Source organism: Passer domesticus, chromosome 2, assembly GCF_036417665.1.
Source record: "Passer domesticus isolate bPasDom1 chromosome 2, bPasDom1.hap1, whole genome shotgun sequence".
Classification (NCBI taxonomy): domain Eukaryota; kingdom Metazoa; phylum Chordata; class Aves; order Passeriformes; family Passeridae; genus Passer; species Passer domesticus.
This window is the reverse complement of record NC_087475.1, coordinates 79,738,332-79,756,404: the sequence shown is the minus strand read 5'-3', so window position 1 is coordinate 79,756,404 and position 18,073 is coordinate 79,738,332. Positions and strand designations below refer to the sequence as shown.

The 18,073-nt window shown below is 43.7% G+C and overlaps 1 protein-coding gene across 1 annotated transcript; it reads left to right on the top strand.

Moving 5' to 3' along the window:
• Positions 1–1,818: 1,818 nt before the first annotated feature.
• FUT4 (fucosyltransferase 4) lies at positions 1,819–6,400 on the top strand. Its single transcript, XM_064409488.1, has one exon. The coding sequence runs from the start codon at positions 1,834–1,836 to the stop codon at positions 3,034–3,036; it is 1,203 nt and encodes a 400-aa protein (XP_064265558.1). The 5' UTR covers positions 1,819–1,833; the 3' UTR covers positions 3,037–6,400.
• The last annotated feature ends 11,673 nt before the right edge of the window (positions 6,401–18,073 follow it).

Sequence of the window (18,073 nt, the reverse complement as noted above, 5' to 3'; positions counted from 1 at the left end):
GCAAAAAGAACCCTCTTTTAAAATTTATTTTCCTTTAGTTTTCCAAATTGTTACTTCTCATAGAGGTGCTTGAAACTGATTGAATTTGACAGGAATTCAAAGCTATTGTGGCAGCTGTCACTTCTTTTTTTTTTTTCCCCTAAATAAGTGACTTATTCAAACTTGCTCTCAGCTTCACTCTCTAAATTCTATCTGTTTTAAAAAAAAATCCCCTGCATCTTCCAAAGTACTTCTCTGTGAGGCCACAGGATACAGCATGTAAATCATAGCTCAGCTGGTGTGGGAAAACCCTTTTGCCAGAGTTTAAAACCTCTGGCTGTTTCAGGTGTGGACTGTAAGAAATAAATGAGAATGCACATGGGAAGCAGCAGAGCACTCCTGCTTTCTCATGGGCAGTAGGGCAGGGGAGACCTGAGACTGTGCCTGCCTTCGTGATGTGAACGGCAGGGCTCTCCTCCCCCTGTGGCCCTCTGCCCTGTGCTCCAGATGTGCCCATGTATGGGGTTTGTGTGGCAAGGGTCTGGTAGTGATGGGGTGACAGGGGTGGCTTCTCTGAGAAGGCACTAGAAACTTCCCCCCATGTCTAGTGGAGCCAATTCCAGTCAGCTCCAAGACAGACCCACTGCTGGCCACAGCTGACCCCATCAGTGATAGCAATAGCTCCTTTGGGATAATGTATCTAAGGAAAAAAGTTACAGCACAGAAGCAACCACATCCAGAGAAGAGAGGAATGAAAATATGTGAGAGCGGACACCAAAGTCAGTGCAGAAGAAAGGGATGGAGGTGCTGCAGGGCTGGAGCAGAGAGTCCCCTGCAGCCTGTGGTCCATGGTGAAGCAGGATGTTCCTGGATGGAGGACCTCATGGCAGAGCAGGTGGATGCCCATAGAACACTCTGCTGCTGAGCAGGTTCCTGGTGGGATCTGTGCCCCCGTGGAGAAAGGAAGCCCACGCTAGGGCAGGTTTGCTGGCAGGACTTGTCACCCCACTGGGGAGCCACACTGGAGCAGCCTTTCCTGAAGGACTGCATCCTGTGGAAGGGGCCCACACTGGAGCCATTCATGAAGAACTGCAGGTCCTGAGAAGGACTCACGTTGGAGAAGTTCAAAGGACTGTCTGCTGTGGGAGGACCCACACTGGATCAGGGGAAGGGTATGAGGAGTCCTTCCCCTGAGGAGGAAGGAGCAGCAGAGACAGCATGCGATGAACTGACTGCAGCCCCCATTCCCCATCCTCCTGCACCGCTGTTGGGGAGGAGACAGAGAAGTTGCGAGTGGCATGGAGCCCAGGAAGAAGGGAGGGGTGGGGAGAAGGTGTCTTTCAGTTTTGGTTTAATTTCCCATTACCCTAGTCTGATTTGATTGGCAAGAAATTAAGTCAATTTCCCCAAATCGGTTTTGTTTTGCCCGTGACTGTAACTGCTGAGTGATCTCTCCCTGTCCTTAGGTGGACCAGAGAGCCTTTCCTTGTATTTTCTCTCCTCTGCCTTGCTGATGAAGGCACAGACAAAGCTGTGATTACCATCCAAGCCGGGGTCAACCCACCAGAGGTGCCTGGGGGCGGCACCCCTTGTGAGCCTCCCTTCAACCCTTCCCGTGCGTGCTGGGGCCTCGGCTCTCACCGGGGATCCCTCCCGAGTGCGGAGACACAAATTCCCTCTGCGGCTCCGAGTCGGGCACGAGCAACCGAGCGACCCGGGGCCGCAGCTCCGCGGCTGCCCGCCGGGATCCCGAGCAGCGCTCTCCCCGCAGGCGGAGCGGCAGCGCCGCGGCGGGCGGGGCCAGGCGCGCCCGGGGCCGGGGGCGGCACCGGGGCCGGGAGGTGGCGGGCGGGCATGGCCGGGAGGGGCGGCGGCAGCGGCGCCTCCCCGCCGCCGGGCCCGGGGGTGGGGGCAGAGCGGCGGCGGCGGCAGCAGCCCCAGCCCCAGGATGCGCTGCCCGGTGCCCTGCGAGGGGCCGAGCGGCGGCACTGGGCGGCGGGGATGGACGCGGCCCCGCGGCGCTGCTGCTGGCGGCGCTGGCGGCGGCTGCGCGGGCGGCGCTGGGCGCTGGCGGCCGGGCTGCTGGGCGCCGCCGCCGCCGCGCTCGCCCTGTACTCGGCGCTGCCCGAGCCGGCCCGGGCGGACGACGAGCCGGTGACCGTGCTGCTGTGGTGGGAGCCCTTCGGCCGCCCGCGGCGCTTGCCCGACTGCCGGCGGCGCTACAACATCAGCGGCTGCCGCCTGAGCGCCGACCGCAGCCGGCTCGGCGAGGCGCAGGCGGTGCTGTTCCACCACCGCGACCTGGCGCGGCACGGCGCCCAGGGGCTGCCCCGCGGGGCCCCGCCGCGGCCCCCGCGCCAGCGCTGGGTGTGGATGAACTTCGAGTCGCCGTCGCACTCGCCCGGCCTGCGGGGGCTCGCCGGGCTCTTCAACTGGACCATGTCCTACCGCCGCGACTCCGACGTGTTCGTGCCCTACGGGTACCTCTACGCCCCGCCGGCGCCCCGGCCCTTCGTCCTGCCCCGCAAGACGCGGCTGGTGGCCTGGGTCATCAGCAACTGGAACGAGGAGCACGCCCGGGTGCGCTACTACCGCCAGCTGAAGGAGCACCTGCCCATCGACGTGTACGGGGCGCGGGGGCTGGCGCTGGCCGAGGGCGGCCTGGTGGAGACCGTGTCAGCCTACAAGTTCTACCTGGCCTTCGAGAACTCCCAGCACACCGACTACATCACCGAAAAGCTCTGGAGAAACGCTTTCTCCGCCAGCGCCGTGCCCGTCGTCCTCGGACCCCGCAGGGCCAACTACGAGCGCTTCATCCCCCCCGATTCCTTCATCCACGTTGACGACTTCCCCAGCCCCCGGCTGCTGGCCACCTACCTGAAATTCCTCGATAAAAACAAACCCAACTACAGGCGGTACTTTGCCTGGAGGAAGAAGTACGAAGTCCACGTCACGTCCTTCTGGGATGAGCATTTTTGCAAGGTCTGCGAGGCTGTTCGGACAGCTGGGAATCAAATCAAGACTGTTCAAAATCTTGCCAGCTGGTTTGAAAGCTGATGTTCCTGGAAGATGAGGCTTGCTGGACAGCCTGGGCCAAGCGCCAAGGTGTTAGGAAGGATGGGTCTCACAGAGATCATTAGCCCAGGTAGTCGGCATTAGCCACAGGAGACTGGCATCACTTGGAGAAACACACAGGTACAGGAAAACAAGCAGTGAAAAGCCTACAAAAGGAAGATTTTTATTAAAGAGAAAATTATGAAGGCGCCAAGAGACATTTTGCCAGATGATTCCTAAAGAGCAAAGTTAAATTTCCAGAAGTTGCACAGTTACAGAACTTCTAAATTTCTGCACAGCTCAACATAAATATCCGATGCCAAATTCCTCAGCTGTACAGCTGAAACCAATTTTGGCGGCTATGACAGCTTCCTGGAGCATGAAACTTCCCTCTCCTCACAGAAGATACATGATCAGTGCTGGTTCTCTGTAATACTAAGACAAAAATGAATGTTTTCAGCTGTTTTTTATGCGTGTGAAAGCTATTTACAGACAAATTCTGAGCCGCAAGCGTTGAATGTAAGGATCTTATGATACAGTAGCACCTTTTAGCAATGCTTGAAATTGCAGCAGCCAGTTAATAATGCTTTGAACCAAATAATTGTTCCATTTAGGAAAAGTGTAGGGAGGGGGCTGAATCTGAGTGGACAAACGGCTCAGGTGATGTAAAGTATTCTCCTACTACCTGCTGGAACCATAGACATGGTTATCCTGTGCAAGAGTAGAGTAGAACTTTAAGTACAGGAAAACACAGACTGTAGGGAAGAAAGTCAGAACATTTCCACCCTTCCTTTATTCAGGAATTAAAAAATGTTTACAGGTATCTGCATGTTTTTCTCTGCAAAATTATTTCCATGCAGGAAAATGCAGGGAAAGGCTTAGAATGGCAGGGGTTTTATTACTGTATTGAATATATATACTGAAAGGCTAACTTTTTTCTCAAGTATCAGTAGACAGTACTGTTGTGTAACAACTCTTGGTTTTTGGCCTGCATTTTAAAAAATTCTGCTGGAGAACAGACTAGTCAGAATGTTGTTTTGTTGTTTTAAAATTAATAATTACCAAAAAATCCCCAAACTCCCAAATCACTTCCATTCAGAAAGAAAATTACTGTAGAGAATAAGATCTACATTGTTGGTAAAATACAGATTGTGTCAGGAAATAATATAAAAAAGGAAGGATTTACTATTTTTTCTTCCTTTTGTTTTGAGGTCTTTTTGTGGCTCGGTTTTTTTAATCAATAAATAGGTTCTTAAGGTGGAACTCCCTTGCTCGGTGCCTGTCAGGAACATTTACAGTAGTTATTCCCTTTTAGACTCCCACATTTTGCTGGAGCCATCCTGGTAGTGGATGTGGATGTTACTTTTTGGTTACATGTAATCTTGCTCAGCCAAAGCCAGAAAGAAAATTCAGTTACAATTACACATCCTTGCCGAGCTCAGCCTCCCTGTCTTTTGCAGCTGTGAAGTTTGGTGGCAAAAAAATGGCAACCTACAAGAGACTTGCCCATGTGAATAAGGTATTCATTCTGCTGCTTTTTAATCCATGGAGTTACTCAGAGACGTCATTCGCAATAAAATCATGGGCACAGAACAGGTGGGAGAAGAAGAAAGTCAGTTGCAAATAAAGATGGGCATCAGAACGGGCAGCCTCGCTGGCATTTGTGAGTCATATTTAGGTTAGGAAAGGATTAGATTTGATTTAAGCAGTATGGGATGTTGGATGAGTGCTTTTAAGGTGTATAAGCTGGCAGTCTACTGTAATTTATTTCTAGTTAGAGATTCCCCATGATTAGGAAAGCATGGAGCCAGGGATTATTGGGAAAAAACTAATAATAATGAAGTTGATTTATAATTTGCAGTTTTACCAGTTCAGATCTTGCAGGCTTCCCCAATTATTCCTTTCTGCTTTTATGCAAAGAGGGTTGGCTGAAAGTACTTGATGAACTTTTTTTGTTGTCAGTGCCAGAGTTGCTGTAGAATATTATTCTATCCATATTGCATGGGTAGAATATTTACTGGGAAGGGAGTGAAAACAATCTATGCAATGTGGGATATAGTAGGGATGATTCCTAATGCTGCAATTTCACTCCAAGAGGTATAAAGTGATTGTTTAAAGTAAAAGAGTGTTCTTCATAGCATGGAAATCTGTTTCTCTATCAGTAGTTACTACTCCCATAATACTAGGTTTGATATTTTTAAAACTCCAATATAGGTATAGTATTAAGAGTAATACCCAAGTGTCAGGATGAATGTATAGTATTTTTTTTCTGTTCAGTTTTTACCAGAGTTTGCAGAACTGTATAAAAAAACCCAATCTTAAAAGTAATGGAATAATATTTAAGATTGCACTACTTTTTATCAGTCTGCTGAAGCCAGTGCATTTTTTTCAGTCCTCCTAATTTTTTTAGCATTTTGTGAAAGTTTCCAGGCACACGGTTCTTCTGTGTAATCATTAGTAATGCCACATGCAGAAGATCAGGCTGCAGGAGCATGGGAATTTCCAGAGATTGCAAACGTTAATTTCCTTCTCAGCCTCTCTAAAAAAAAAAGAGTTGAAATCTTTGAGGGAATATTTCTGTGAAATTCAGAAAAGGGCTACAAAGCAATGAAAGTATCATTTGGGTAAAGTGGTCAGAATCGCACAGTATTTGTAAATTGTGCATTGAGGATTTTCAAGAACTGTATGGTGAAAACTGCAGATGTATAGCAGTTATTGCAGAGCACTTGCATTGGGAGAACAGAAGTCTTTTCTAATTTCATCATTCTTACATGGATGTTGCAAATTTGTGGCTTTCCATTTGGGAGGAAACTGAGCCCAGGCCTATGGCTGCTGAAGTCAGTGTTACAGAATTTCTATAGATCTCTGGTTTTTGGTCATCCTCACCATGAGCTAATAGTGTACTGTTAGAGGCAAAGGACTGGCTTTTGTAATGCACTTTGTAGAGCTCTAGTTCAATGATAAATATAAAGTTTGCCTGTATGAACTGGTTTGTACATTGGGTACCAAGGCATTGCAGATGATGTATACAATCCAGTTGTAAAAATTGGGGAAAGCTGTTTCCTATTTTTTGTAGAAAAGTTTCCTTGAATACATTTTTAGAGAAGTTTTTATTCCATGCCTTAAAATATTGGGGTGGAGGGAGAGAAAGGAAGGTCATTGTCTTCTGGGTTTTATAAGAAGAAGAATTACCATTACATTTTGGTTATGATGTAAATGGAATAGAGAATTATGTGATTCCCTCAAATTGCATATTGTATCTCAGGGAATTTTATACTGTAAGGTGTCTTGATCTTTGTAGAATGAATAAACTTTATAATAATTATATAAATTGACACTCAATAAAATTAAACTAAGTAGTGCAAAACTGCCCTATTTTTTATTCTGTTGTCTGTGTTATGAAGGCTGAAGAAAACTGCTTTTTAAAGAGAATGAATGTCTTTTTGTGTTCGTTTAATAAATAAAAGTGGCTGATTGTTCTCAGAGTAGTCAGACCATCTGAGGTTAGGCATGAAACCTGGTTCTGCCAGGAGAAAAATATTTTCATAGGAGACGCTGTGCTGAGTTATTTTCTCTATCAAAAGGTGCATTTATTGAAGTTGGGTGTCAGAAAAATGTAATTTCAAACAAAATAAAAAACAAACTTTCTCTTGACCTACAGAGAATTTGAATGTGGTTGGATTCTTTTTGCCCCCCTTAAATTCAAAATGAGACTATGTTTATTTTGGTATTCAGCATGTAGTGCTTTATCTTCCTTTTTAGCTGCAGCTTTTTTTCACGGTTGTTCATGGCTGTTTTCAACGGAGCAACAAAAGACCAAGAGCCAAAAGCTGTTTTCCCTAAGCTTGTGTTAACACTGATTGCTGCACAAGTGATGGCTTACCTTTCTCTTTACTCATCTTCTGTACAGCTTAGTGCACAGTACTGAGAGAGCATTTCTGAAAATTCCTGCCCAGCCAGGAAGGGGGCATGGCTACAGACCTTGCTTTTCCTTGGATCTTTATCACATTTAACTTTTCTAAGTAGAGCTTAAACTGACTGCTTGCTTAGTCCTGCCTGAGGGAGTAAACATTTTTTTAGCTCATTTTCCAGATGGCACTGAACACTGGCTTTGGGAAACTGGTTAAATATTTTTCTGACAAATATTAGGTACCATTTGTTCAAGCATGTTTGGTGAGTGAGTGAGTTATGCTGATAAAACTCACACAGCTCTCTATCCAACAGTCATATAAAATGGTGTTTGTTTTAACAGAGTAAATAACCCTTTGTAGGGTGCACAGATCCGACTCAATCTAAATTTGTTGACGAGAACACAGTGACTTAATGTGGATTTAAGTGGTGTTTAACTAAAGCTATCTCAGGATCCAAGTATAACAGCCTGTTTTTAATCAGTTAAAAAAAAAAAAGTCATTATGTGAATAACTTGCCTGTAACCAGCTTGGTTTATGTAACCAACTCAGTTTAACAATTTGCATAATTATGTCTTTTCTTCTGTGTGGTCATTTAAAAAACAATACCCCAGGCCAGAATTTCTATGTCTTCTTTGCATTCTGAAGATTTTTTTTTAATGGTCTTGAGCTAAATACTTAAGCTTAATTTTCACATAATGGCAGCTTTTCCTGAGAGTCTCACCCTGAAATTATCTGAGATAAAAAAGCTGAACCTGTTTTTCAGGAGTGCTTTGAGAGCTGCAGGGATTTCTCATTGCTGGAACTAAAGGTGCTAAATGTGTTCAGGAAGCATCGAGAAGCTATGACCCCCTTTTAAGTGAAAAATGTTCTCTAAAGGAGTACATACTTTTCTGAATTCCTTCAATGATTTTAGGTCCTTATAATTGCATGGGTTTAATTTTTGAAACCGATTTAAAACTGGACTTTATTTCTAGAATACTCAATATTTTAATAATATTCTTTTAATAACTATGAAAAATGGTCCCAAATTTGGAACATGAATTTTTCTCTATTTGTCAAAACATCTTTTGAAGTTAATCAACCCATAGGTTGGCTGTATGCATTATGGAAGAAAATTCTCCATCTGCATCCTTGAATTTGCCATTGGTGCAAAAAATGCTGTAGATATTTTGGGTTATGAGAAGCTCATAAAACAGGAAAACAGAGCATTAGGAATGCCCAAGCTGTGGCCTACTGTGGCTCTGAGATCCTGATCATATGAGTGCTTATGACTGGAAATTGGCCATCTTGCTTTTAAGCAGAAGGCAGAAAGATGATTGCAAATAAAAAGCATAGATTATCAGATTGTGAATATATTTTGGTGCATTTGTAATGCTGCCAAATAACTTTGTGTAGTATAAACATGATATTTGAAGCAAGCACAATATGACTACATGAAATACAGCAAAATAATTGTCCAAAAGGCAAAGTTACATTAAAAATGGAAAAGTGATACTGGAAAAAAAAAAGGGCATGCAATTGCGGGAAAGCATGGGTAGACATTTTAAATTGTTAAGTGGGAACAAACAGAGAATGTCTTTGGAACTGCTGACTCTAGCCCAAATTGAAACCAGAAAACATAGGTTCAGAATCATGCTGGTACTCGTGCTTACATCTACTTCTGAATAGGAATGGCCTCCTGAAATTAAGGCAGACCTCTGAACATTTTTATTCCCCTTCCAGTCCCAAGTGTATGTCTTGCTTGCATTATTGTTAGTTTCCCTTCTCTGTCATCCACATGTTTCTCCTCAAATGTGCACAGACCTGGGGATGTCTTCTTTAATGTCTTATTACTTTAGAGAAGGAAAGCTGAGAGGAGATAAGTTAATATATGGATGGTTGCTGGGAATTTTGGTTGTATTTTGCAAGAGTTCTGGGACAAGATCAAGTAAGCAGTATGAGCTGAATACAAAGCAGACAAATATGTTTTAGGGCAGCATCTTGTTGGAGACCCCAGCCTGGTCTGAAACATCTCATCAGGTTTTAAGGCTGAGACTTTATGCTGTGAGTTTTCTATTTAGTGGTGAAGATTGTTGTATCACACATCCCCAAATAGTCCCACTGATGTATTATCTCAGAATCAAAGAATCATAAGATGAACTATGAACAGAGACAGTAAGTCTGTGCTGTGAAAAAATTTGTCAGGTTAATTAGAGCAGAATTTGTCCTGAGTTCAGGCTCTGATAAAGCATATTAATGAGAATCCTTAATGGAAAAAAAAAAAAAAACAACAAAAACCAACACAGGTTCACCACACTGTTATGGTGTTTGTGGTGAGGAATGTTTTCTGTGCTGTCTTTACAGTTGGGTCATTTTTATTGCTAAACTGAGGTATTTATTAAAGGGAGGATTAATCCACAGGAGTTGCTGTGTTTTAGTAAAGAATTTTTTATGGGACAGCTGTACAGAGGAGATGAAATCTGGTTTCCTGCTCAGAGTCAAGGAGAGAGGCACTCTGGAGCAGCCCAAAAGCAACATCACTGCAGGTAGTACAGGTAGTATGAGTGAGTAGCAGACCTGGGCTTGACTCCATGTGGGAGATGGAGAAGATAAAGAAATGTCACCAAAGTAGTGGGGTTTTTTTTAAAGTTACTGAAGTACTTTGAACCCCATTGCCTAAAGCATTTGAGAAATGCAAGGCACTTCAAAACAGAACACAAAAGGAGACTCTTTTGGTCACAGGCATGGACTTTGCTATAGTCTGAAAGTGTTCCCATGGCTAAACGCTGCAGAAACAAGCCAGGAAGGCCTCATAAGCTTTTTCCCAGGTAAGCAGCCAGAAGAGAGCAGCAGAATAAAGCAAGGACATCACCAAGGCTATAAAAGAAATGTTTTAGTTGAAAAGTTTGCAGCAGTCTCTCTGGCAGCCCCAGTGACCTGACCAGGACAGGAGCTAAGGGAGGGTTCCTCTTGGATTTCACATCTGGGAATAATTTTACTCTGAGCACAGAAGCAAGGTACATGATCTTTTCAGCTGGGTTGAGTATCATCAAAAGGGCACTGAGGAACGAGTTAAGGTACATCTCCAGTGGTTCAGAGGGAAGATGAATCTCACTCCTTCTCTTGTAGGTGTGTGGGGCAGAGCCATAAGCTGCATTCCTTGCACTGGTTAATGACTTGTGACATACTGTGGGAAAAATATTTTTCCGAACATTGCCTCAAGGGTAGAAGTGGTTTTAGCTAACCTGTTGTTAAAACCAATGGTCTTAGAACTTGACAAGCTCTCACAACTGTCCAACCTCTCCAGCTGGCTGAACTATGAACTCTTTAAACAGTGTCTGGCTGTGGGACAGCTACACATGCTATTTAGGTATTGAATAGGATTTTTACAGTTTCAAATGCTTGATTTCTTCCTTTTCCTCTAGTGGTTGATGTGTCTACCTGTCACATTTCTGCTATGGATCAGTCTCCACATCTTGCTCTCATTTCCTTCTCGATGGACTGCTGGCCAGCTCAGCTGCTTGGGCAGGCTAACCTGGACTGGTGGCTTTTGATACTTAACAGAAAAGTGGCATCATGAAACAAAAGATATGTATGTGGTTTTCTCTTTTGCTGGCCTTTTGGGATTGTGGGTAGTCAGGCTGGGCTTGGGCAGAGAAGGAAAGTGAAATGTAGAACTGAATGGTGTATCTTCTTGCTTTGCCTAAAGCTAATTATACCCAAAGAATGTAAGAGCTTCTAGAAGATAAGTGTCTCTAAAAGCCAAATTGAAGAAATTCTCTCCATTTCTCCTGTAATGTTCCCCAGGACAGTGGTAGAACTGGGGATAGAGAAATCTTAATTTCAAATTTTCTGAACAGCTGCTTCTCTGCAAATTCAGATTTGATTCTTGACGGCCTCAGAGCACTCCCTCATCTTGTGCCATGGCTTGTTCACCTGCTTGATCCTGCTGAGGTGCAAGGGGATCTGGACTGTTTTTACCTGCCCTTGAGGCCATCTGCTTTCCTCTGGCAGATGTGTAGGGCATGGAGGGGACAGTGAGCTCTGTGTGTGAGTGCTGGCACCTCACATCCCATGCTCATATCTACCTGGGGGATCCAGAGACAGACCTGACCCTACTGTTCAGCTCCTCCCACATCTCCCTATGCCCCTGCATCTTGCAAATTGTCTTAATACTTGAGCAGTGTTACTTGCAGGCTATGCTGGCTCTGCACAGAAAAGCCATGAGACAACAGCAGATCATATCTTGGCCCCACATCCTCAATCCACAAGCCAAACCCACAAAGTGGCCCAAATATCTCTAGGTACACCTTTTATGAGACATCAGATACTTCAGAAAGACTGTTATCTTGGCCATATCCTCTGTGTTTTGTCATTAATAACTTCATTTATTTTGCAAGGGCTACTTAAAAAAGGCAGAGTGTTATACTGGCCAAAGAGAAAGTAGTCTGCTTTTTTTTTCTCCCCCTGATGTTAACTACTGGAGTATGTGCAGGCTGCCAACAATTTCTGGTTACTTGGGATATTGTTCAGCCACATGCTGCTTGTAATGTTCTGCCCACATCCATGTATCCTGTGGACTTCACAAGTGGTTTTGGAGTATATAAAGTGTCATCAGCTCTTATGCAAATTTCTGCTTCTTATTGGTCTAGACCACAGTGTGCCATGAAGCCAGCAGCTGGAGCAAGACTTTTAAAAATAGGTGACTTTCCCTATGTCATGTCCAACTCTTTTGGTCTAGATTGGGATCTGGGGTTTAAATCATGCTGGGACAGTACACTTGCTGCACTAGTGTACTATACCCTGCTGCTTTTGCATATCTGGCACAGTCTAGCAGCTTTAATGCTGCCACAAAAAATATGTGCAAATGAGCAAAGAAATAGAATAGATTTCACAAGTTCAGATGAAACTGTCACTTTATAACCCTTAAACAGAACACAAACTTAAGAATGCAGGGGTTAATTTCAAACGGATTATCTGAAGTCACATAAATAAAAGGCAACTTTGGGACTGGGAACCTGTTTTGTGTTAGGGTGAGTCTACTGTCACTTCCATGTAGCAGTCTGAATCTGGCCCTTTCATCTTCAAGATAGACTGGATGAGAGCCCATATATTAAGTCAGGATTGGTTTAACAGAACACAAGTGAGAGGTGGACAACACATTTCGTCACTTGCTCATTTTTGTGGCTCTTCAGATGAAACTAGGGATCCTGATCAGTGTTGATTTATTTTCAGCTCTGATGTGTCATACTGATGCATATGTGGACTCTTTATGGGTTAATTACAGACTTCAGTTTGAAGTGTGATATGAAAGAGTAACAGGGATATAATTTTTGCATTTTACAATGTGTGTGTTTGCTGCCAGATGCTTCACCAGCAGAGATCATACAGGCAAAGCAGACTGCTGTACCATTAAGGTTTGGACCCAGAAGGACTCAAGCATTTCACTTGATTCTGAAATTAAACCTGATTTGTATATCTGTAGGATTCTGTGTTTAGATTAGAAACATCTGCTTTGACTCCTGTTTCTGTCCATCCCTAGTGCATTCAGCAGGGTGTTCTCAGAAATACTGAGGTACTCTCTTGGACTTGCAATCGAGATTTACCTGTGCACATGTAAATGCTGAAGGAATGTGGACGGGTGACTGACAGGTGTGTGAGAGAATAAAAAGATGCCACTGCAAGGGAATGCTGGCTTTGTTCTCACTGAAGGGTCTCACCACATTGTGCCTCTTGTTTCTCATTATGTTTGCAGCACATTAAAATCTTCTATATTGAGCCTTCTGAAATGCTGCTTCTGCATCAAAAAGAAAGTATCCATTTGTTTCTATGACATAGCACCTGTCTGGTCTTACCAGAGGGTTGTCAATGATCTGATTTTACAGGTACTTCTCCATTGTTTTAAAAGAAAGTAATTTCACTTACATCCCAGGTTACTTGGTTTATATGATGAAAACTCAGCATTATAATTAAGCTAAAGGCAGGTCTGGTATCAGTGAAAATGCCACAAAATTTTATCTTTGTTTCAGCCTCCACAAAGTCTGATATAAAACAAGAGAGAGGTATCTGAGGGGTCCTATGTCCCGTGATCAGAATCTTTCCTGATCTTTGCTCTTAGGACAATAGTCTATATATTTTATGATTCTATGTCTTCTGTAAGAGATAGTCCAGGAGGCACAAGTAGATTTTATCCTTTTCTGAAGCTTTGCATATTCCTAATTCATTGGAAGTCATTTTAGCCTGACTTTCCTGGAGATAGCAGTGCTGGTTTCTAGGATGATACATTCCCCAGCATTTACCTCCTCCTTCAGTAGGTGACCTAATGTGTGAGCTGTGAAGGTGAGAGTCTCCACTCAGCCCAATATCTTAGGTCCATGTGTGTGTTAACAGCTGTTCTTCCCACAAAACAGTGCTCAAAACACCCCAGTGGAGTAAGACAGGACCTGCCCAAACAATTCCTTGTTCTTATTTACCCTTCACTTTGGTTACAGTAAGCAAAGAACCTGTTTGTAAATGCACCTAATGTCCTTATTTCCTAGGGGGATTGTGAGGTATTTTCCTCCCTGAATAAAATACTTTGAGATCTATAAACAAAAAAGCTACCATGGTGGTATGAAGCAGCTGATCCTAGAGACTAAAGGAGTGCATGGCAGTCAATAAGATGAGAAGACTGCTATATTAAAGCAGCTTGGATCTCTGACCTCTATGGGATAAGTCATTTTCATCTTTGCTAAGCTGAGTCTCTAGTAGGAGTTGTCACTTCGGCTGTGAGAAGGCAGAGCAACCTTGCTCCCATCCCCATTCCCACCCCATTCCCATCCCCATCCTCTGCATATTGTCTTTGAGAGGAACATTGTAAACATGATGGAGCTGGGAATGTCTCCTTTGTGTCAGCACTTCCCTGAAAGTTTGAGCCGGTTCTGTTAAAAATGTTCACCCATGTCCTACCAAAGCACCAGGGAAATCTCTCCAGTGGCTTTCTTGGTGTATCACCCTGCATGTTAGTGCGGAATTATCACAGGAGACACAACAAAAGGACTGCTCCAACACCAACCACAGTAACCATGCTGATGTGATGTTTATTCTGAAAGCAGAAGAAAGTGAAATACAGTCAAACTCTTCTTTCCACGTGCACTGTTTGCATTGCATTGGTGTAGTAATATTTTTATATACCCCTGGTGTTTTGTATCTCTTTATCTTTGCAATCTCACACACTACAGCACAAACAGAACAGAGTCTGCAGGAAGCAACAGACCCTTTGTGTGCCTTTGTTTGCAGTGAGCATGACCTCATGGATTGCATTTCAAAGGTCCAGAGAAGCCCAGAGCAAAAGAGATGTTTCTATTCTTCACCCCTTGTATACACCTCTTTAATATAGAGGAGAGGTGTCAGATGGTCATATCTTGTTGTGTTTTGATTTTCAGGGGACACACCATTATTTTCAATAACCTGATACTCTGCCCATCATGTGCTAGGTTTCATTTGCCCCCCTGGGGACACCACAGGCAGTGGGGATGTGTTTGTGTCTGCACACAGCAAAGCGTGTACAGTCTCAGAGGCCATGGGGAAGAGGAGGTGCTGTGTCAGAGCAGTGGGCCATTGCCTCTTGGGGCAAACAGCAACAGTGATGGTGGCAGGCACCAACATCCATCCTTGGCCAGGCTGCTACATATTTTGGGTAAAATGAGGTGTTTTTCCTTATCTTTGAAGGTGGCATTCCCTATTCTCTTCAAAGTCTAAGAGAAAATTAGTTTGCTCTTACATGCATGATATCCAGAGCAGAACCTCAAAACAATGGGCTAAATTGAACAGAAGAAACATGACCTACCAAGTAAAGAATAACTTTCCTTGATCCTCAGCCCAGCTTTGGAGATAAAAGTGCCCTGAAAAGTAATACATGTACCAGCTAATGGAGCTCAGTGCAGGCAATGCCCTTTTATAGTGAAGATGGGCTTCTAGTTCAAAAGCTGCTGCCAATTTTAAATGAAACTGCATTAAGCAAAAAGAATCACAGGCTCTTTGGTAGCCCACCAGGTCCCAAAGACCATTCCAGACGTTTTGAGTAAAAATTAGGGTCTTGGATTTTATCTGAGACTTGGAGTGTGTCCTAGGGTGAAAGACACAGCTGTAATTCAATTCTAGAAGTGAAATTCAAATCCATGGGGTCACCTTGGGAAAAGTTTGGAGGCCACTCTGGATCACAGTTGAGCAGGTTTTCATGCCACAGCCTGAGAGCAATTTTCTAGCCTTCTGTTGCTGTGATCCAGTCCTAAAGTAAGATTAGCTCACATAACTGAGACAAAGCCTACATAGAAAAAGGTCTGGTTGGAAAAATGCCCAGGTACACGGAGAACTCCTCCTTCTCCAGGAACAGGTCAGGCTACCACAGCGCTTCTGTTTTGTTCTGTATTTATATTACAAGTGGCAGCTGATTCCCATCAGTCGTGTACATGGATATAATTGTCACTTTTGCTTCTGGTTCCTTTCCAGAAAAGAGTTAGGCTGTCTCAGTCCTTGCAGAGGCATTGCCAGGTGGCTCTCACCTGAGGCCAGGGCTCACCTGAACACTGAGTCCTTTGTTCCACTGCCCTTTCTTGGTCAGACAGGAAGCAAATAATCAGATCACTGTTTACTGGCAACCTGTTTTCCTTACAATATAGGCAAAGAAAATGAGATCAAAAGGTTTATCAGTGGGGACCTTTTCTTTGTCAAATTTTCATCTAGTAACCAGAATTTTGGTATAATTAAATGGAGACAACCATACATGCAGTTAACTGCATGAATGTTTAAATAGAATGTGTATGCATGGAGAAATATTCAGAAATATCAATTTCCTTTGTTTTTCTTCTCATTGTTACCAGTGAGGACAGTTGGAGTGTGCTTGCTCTTGCAAAAAGAATGGTCTCTGTTAAAACTCAAAAGATACAGCTTCTCTCTGCTGTGTCCATTGATAAATGCACTTCACTTGCTTATCAGTCTTCTAGCAATGTAGCTGTGCAGTGATTTAACTGGGCAGGCAGCTAAACACCACCCAGCTATTTGGAAAAAGGGTGAAACTAGTGGGTTTAGATAAAGATTGTTTAAAAGGATGGAAAAGGAAGGGAAAATAACAATAACAATAACAATAATAAAGAATATGCAAAACAAGTGATGCTCACTGCAGTTGCTCATCACTCATTGAGTGCTGCCCAGCCAGTCCCTGAGCAGAGATTGGTCTTTCCTGACCAACTTCCCCAGTTTTCTTATTCAGCATGATGCCATATGGTATGGAATGTCCCTCTGACCAGTTGGGGTCAGCTGTCCTGGCTGTACCCCTCCCATCTTCTTGTACACCCTGGCCTCCTGCCACTGGCAGGGCAGAGTGAGCAGCTGGAAAGCCCTTGACACAGAGTAAGCACTACTTAGCAACTACTAAAGCATCAGTGTGTTATCAGCATTATTCTCAACATTATCCTCATCCTAAATCCAGAACTGTACTAGCTACTAGGAAGAAAATTAATTCTATCCCAGCTGAAACCAGGACAAGCTTTGTACTTTGTACTTCTTGTGCTTTGAAGCCCTCTGCTACCTGTGTGCATTAAGACTTATAAAAAGAGTGAAGGATTCCTCTAGGACTGTCTCTGTTTGGCCTCTGTTAATAACATAAGGATTGCATGTATCAAACAAGAAAGCATACAGACTTCCTGAAACCTAAAATGGGAAAAAAAATCATAATAACAGCAGCCTTCCATTTATGAGCTCAGCTCATTCAGTTTTCTTTAAAGCTCAGCAACTGAGATAAACATGACAGCAGGCTCTGGGTATTACAAGATTTGAGTCAAAATTTTGGTTTTGAGAGGTGAGGAATTGGCTTCCAGTGTTAGATGCAAAATCCACTCCACGAGCACCTGCCAGAGCTGCTCCAGGAGCATGTTCTCTGCTGTAACTCTTCCAAGATGGCTCAGAGATCTCAGATTTCAGGTATTTCAGATTCAGTAGAAAAGAGCTCAAACTCCATCTCCTAATCTGTGTGCCATCAGTACAGAGTATGGCATCTGGGGTTTCCTGCAGCACAATGATGCTACAAGTTCCTGTGATCCAGCCTGGTGTCCTGTGTGCCTACAGATGTATCTATAGAACCCTGTAGGGGGAGAGTCACCAGGCTGCAGGTAGCAGGGTGCTGAAATTGCCTCTCATAAAGAAGAATGTGTTCTCCTGGGTACAAGGACTGGGTGGGACTGGGTAAGGGCATTGGGTTCATCGGGTTTTGCAAGTGCAGGAGGTAGAGTGCAACAGCTTGGCATCCTGCAGGTAGTACTTAATGTCTGCATGCAGCTGAGGACAGGCAGGAGACGAGTTTTTAACCTCTTCCTTCTTGCTATTGATTTCTCCTCTTTGGGCTTGCTGGTTTGTTTGAGGCATTGTGTATTGAACTTCTGCCTTGTCACGCCTCTGTCATGATTCTGCTTTTACACTGCCTCGCTTTTGGAGCGTTAAAGCTTTCAGTGAAGAGCAAGGTAAAGCTGGGGTTTGATGGTTTCCTTGCTCACTGCTTCTTTAGTGTCCCATATCTCTAGCTGGAGTGTGGGAGTCTGGGTGGGAGCTGGAATCTATTGCTCACGTGTGGCAGAAGGTGACAGCAGAGCCAGCTCTGCTCCCCCACTTCTCCCTGCTCAGCAGAAGCCAGATCCAGATAAATAAAACAAGAACAATACAAATTAGGATGGTATAAATACATAGAAATGGCAGTCCTAATTAATTCTATCTTTTTACACTGACATTATGAAAATGCCCACTCTATATTCCTCTAAACGGAAAAAAAAATTAATTTGGGAAAGATTTGTTTTTCTTATAACTCTTGAAAAACATTGCTATACTGAATATACAATGAGCACTGTGTTTTTTTGATGCTGCACAAAAATGTATATGAAGAATGGGTGTTTTTCATCTTTTAGCATCATTTATCCAAGCCTCTCTAGGCAGTTATATTTAGGATGAGATGAATCATGGACTATTGCTGCCCAATGACTATAAAAAGAGTGTTAAATGACCATCTCAGATGCAGATGTCCTTTGTAACAATTTTTGTTATACTACTCTTCCTTAATTTATTTTCACAGCTTGGATAGAACAATCTGTTTGTAAACCAGACATCAGATCTCTTATGCCAAA

What these genes read in the sequence shown, in the direction of transcription:
- FUT4 (XM_064409488.1), top strand. Translation starts at nt 1,834, where the DNA reads ATGGCCGGGAGGGGCGGCGGCAGCGGCGCCTCCCCGCCGCCGGGCCCG.